Below are 2653 nucleotides of genomic sequence, written 5' to 3'. Positions count from 1 at the left end.
TATATATATTTTTACTATTAAACCTCCTGTTTGTGTATCAAACCTGTTCAAATGCATCAGTTGATCAGTTTGTGGAAATGAACACAGCTAAATAAAAAAAGTACAAAAAAGTTTTAAATTAATCGTTTGTCACATTGAACTGATCAAAGACAAATCTGACTGCTGTTCAACTCAAACCTGTTGAAACTTTGGATTTGAGGCGTCTTGGTTTCATTACGTTATTTAATGTCCTCATTTTAACATTTAAATAAATTCCTACTAAAACAAAATGCATTCCTGATATTTATCTGAATTCTGAACATTGAAATAATTACTTTTTATAATTTTTAGACAAGCAGAATAAAAAGATCAGTTATAGATAAGATCTGTAATAAACCTGCTTTCTGGAGCTGTGTTTTGTTTTCTTATCTGCACTAAATTCATTTTATTCACCAAGTCTTTAACTGAGCTTAAAAATGTGTCAGAAATAAAGAAGCATTTTTTGATTTTGAAAATATTTATTGGACATTCAAATATAATACATGATGTTTTTGGTCTGCAGGAGAAAACCCACATGTGCACAGTGAGCACATTGAAAGTTTCCAAAAGAGAGTCAAACCAGTGACAGCTTTAACAATAACAAAATATAATAATGTAGAAAAATAACTACTACTGTAGTTTTATACAAAACTCTAAAAACAGCAGAAACGGATAAATACAGTTTAAAAGTCCTTAATGTGCAATAAAAAATACATTTTAAAAACTGTCTCAAATATTCTTTTCGTTTTAAAAGGATTTGGCACAGTGAGTTAAAAATGTGGCACAAAAAATAAACATGATTTGTTTATTTTTTTAATCCCTTTTTTGTGTTTTCCTCTCGTTTTCTTCCTTTGATTACAGCACCATGTCAGAAGGTTTCCTGACAGTTATCAAGTAAAACGGATCAAACATTTCATGAGCCTGAAGGAGGGGGACATGGTGACCCCTCACATCAAAATAAAGGTTAAGGCTAAGTGGGATGAGGAGAAATTTAGTCAAAACATAATGTATAAAAGCCTTTTCAATGTATCTTTTGAATGAACCGTCTGAAATATAATCATAAAACTAAAGTTTTGAAGTACTTATTTGTGAAGTAGCAACAACAAAAACTGATTTTGTGGAAAAATGCATTAAAATTATGAGATTTTCCCTGTTTCCAAATTTGACTTCATCCTCATTTCGATATGACGGCTCACATTTGTGCTGAATTTGACTTCTCACGTGAGCATGGCCGAAAACTGAACCTGCAACTTCCTGAGACAGCTGCCCAACTACTTCTGCCCCAGCAGAGATCCTGTCAGTAATCCTTACAGTTAATAGTTTTACTACAGCACAACCAATCAGATGTCAGAACTAAAACCCACCGGACCTCCTCTGAAACTCATCTATGAGTGAAAAAAACCAGACTTTTTCTTTTTTAACTTGTCTGTGTGCAAAAACCTTTAGAGTCGGCTAGAGAAGAACAGAGCAGGAAAGGAAGAAATGCTTGTTTCAGTATAAAGTGYGCAGAGATAAAGCTTTAGGTTTGTTCCTGAGGACAGGCGTCTTCCMGTCGTGAGTTTTCAGACCTGTGAAAACAGAGGTTCAGAGGGTCAGTGATGAACACATCTATTAATAAAAACTTCATGTTTTATTTGTTTTATTCTAAACAGTAGCTGAATAAACATTCTGGTTATAATCAGTTAATCAGTTCTATGTTAAAGTTCATCTGATTTTTTTAKTCTTAAATCAATCTTTTTTACTTCAAAAATGAAGCATGAGATGTAAATAACCTTAATATTTTTGTTGTGTTAATTGGTTCATAAGTGTTTATTATTCTGCTGTGCTGTTAATGCGTTTATTTTGAAAAGTACTTTTATTTTTGAAAAGGCTTAAAAACAACGTTGAAAAAAAAAACTGTACAGCAGCAGTGTGGTCACTGTACAAGAAACAAATGTGCTCCACAGTTAAAACTGTAAAAGAATATAGTTAAGGTGTTCAAAGCAGACAACWGTTGGCACCTGGTTGATGAGGGAACAAGGTTGGTATGAAGGTTTTAATGTCTATTTTATCAAATGTTGCAGYTATTTTTCACCCACTAGAGGGTGCTAGTGTTCTTTAAGTTAGTCATGTTTGGTCAGGCATACAAGGTTTATTATTTTATTCTATGWCCAGTTAAACAGTTGAACTATATGTGTTTTATTTCATGGTACAGGGAAATAGAGAAGGCAATGTTAAAAGATTGAATAATATACGTTATAGTCATGGTAATGGCACTCAAGGTAAAGATTATCAAGTATAAAGGTAATAGTTTAAAGTAAATAATTCATTTGTAGTAAATTAATAAGGTAAAATGGTTAAAGACAACATAGTGTTTGAGTTACTGATGGTATTTTTATTTTGTGTATTTTGTAGCTCTTACGGTGTGCTCATGTGCAAGGYTGTTAAATAAAAGGATTGAACCATCAGTTTGAGAGACTTTATGTTGGACAGTCACACCAGTATAATCATGTGCTGGATCAGCTGCGGACATGAAAGCTCCTGCTGCGAAGCAGGAGGAAAGGAGAGAGGGGAAAAAGTAACTTATTTCTAGAGGCAGAACAGGTTGGAAGATGGCTGTTTGATGTCATTTGTTGTTTTTTAAATCCTCCTATAG

The 2653-nt window shown here is 33.0% G+C and overlaps 1 protein-coding gene across 2 annotated transcripts in view; it reads right to left on the bottom strand.

Annotated features, from left to right (window-relative positions):
* Positions 1–477: 477 nt before the first annotated feature.
* The window catches only part of LOC106536797 (uncharacterized), a gene marked incomplete at its 5' end in the record, with an annotated part of 8981 nt that continues 6805 nt past the window's right edge, over positions 478–2653 (bottom strand). For both annotated transcript variants that reach the window (XM_014034122.1, XM_014034121.1), the window contains 1 exon segment: positions 478–1586. In XM_014034122.1, the coding sequence (XP_013889576.1) occupies positions 1581–1586 (6 nt within the window).

The sequence above is a fragment of the Austrofundulus limnaeus genome, unplaced genomic scaffold (genome assembly GCF_001266775.1).
Source record: "Austrofundulus limnaeus strain Quisiro unplaced genomic scaffold, Austrofundulus_limnaeus-1.0 Scaffold1978, whole genome shotgun sequence".
In the NCBI taxonomy this organism is placed as follows: Eukaryota; Metazoa; Chordata; class Actinopteri; order Cyprinodontiformes; family Rivulidae; genus Austrofundulus; species Austrofundulus limnaeus.
The sequence above is the reverse complement of the archived record's forward strand: the minus strand, read 5'-3'. Positions and strand labels throughout refer to the sequence as shown.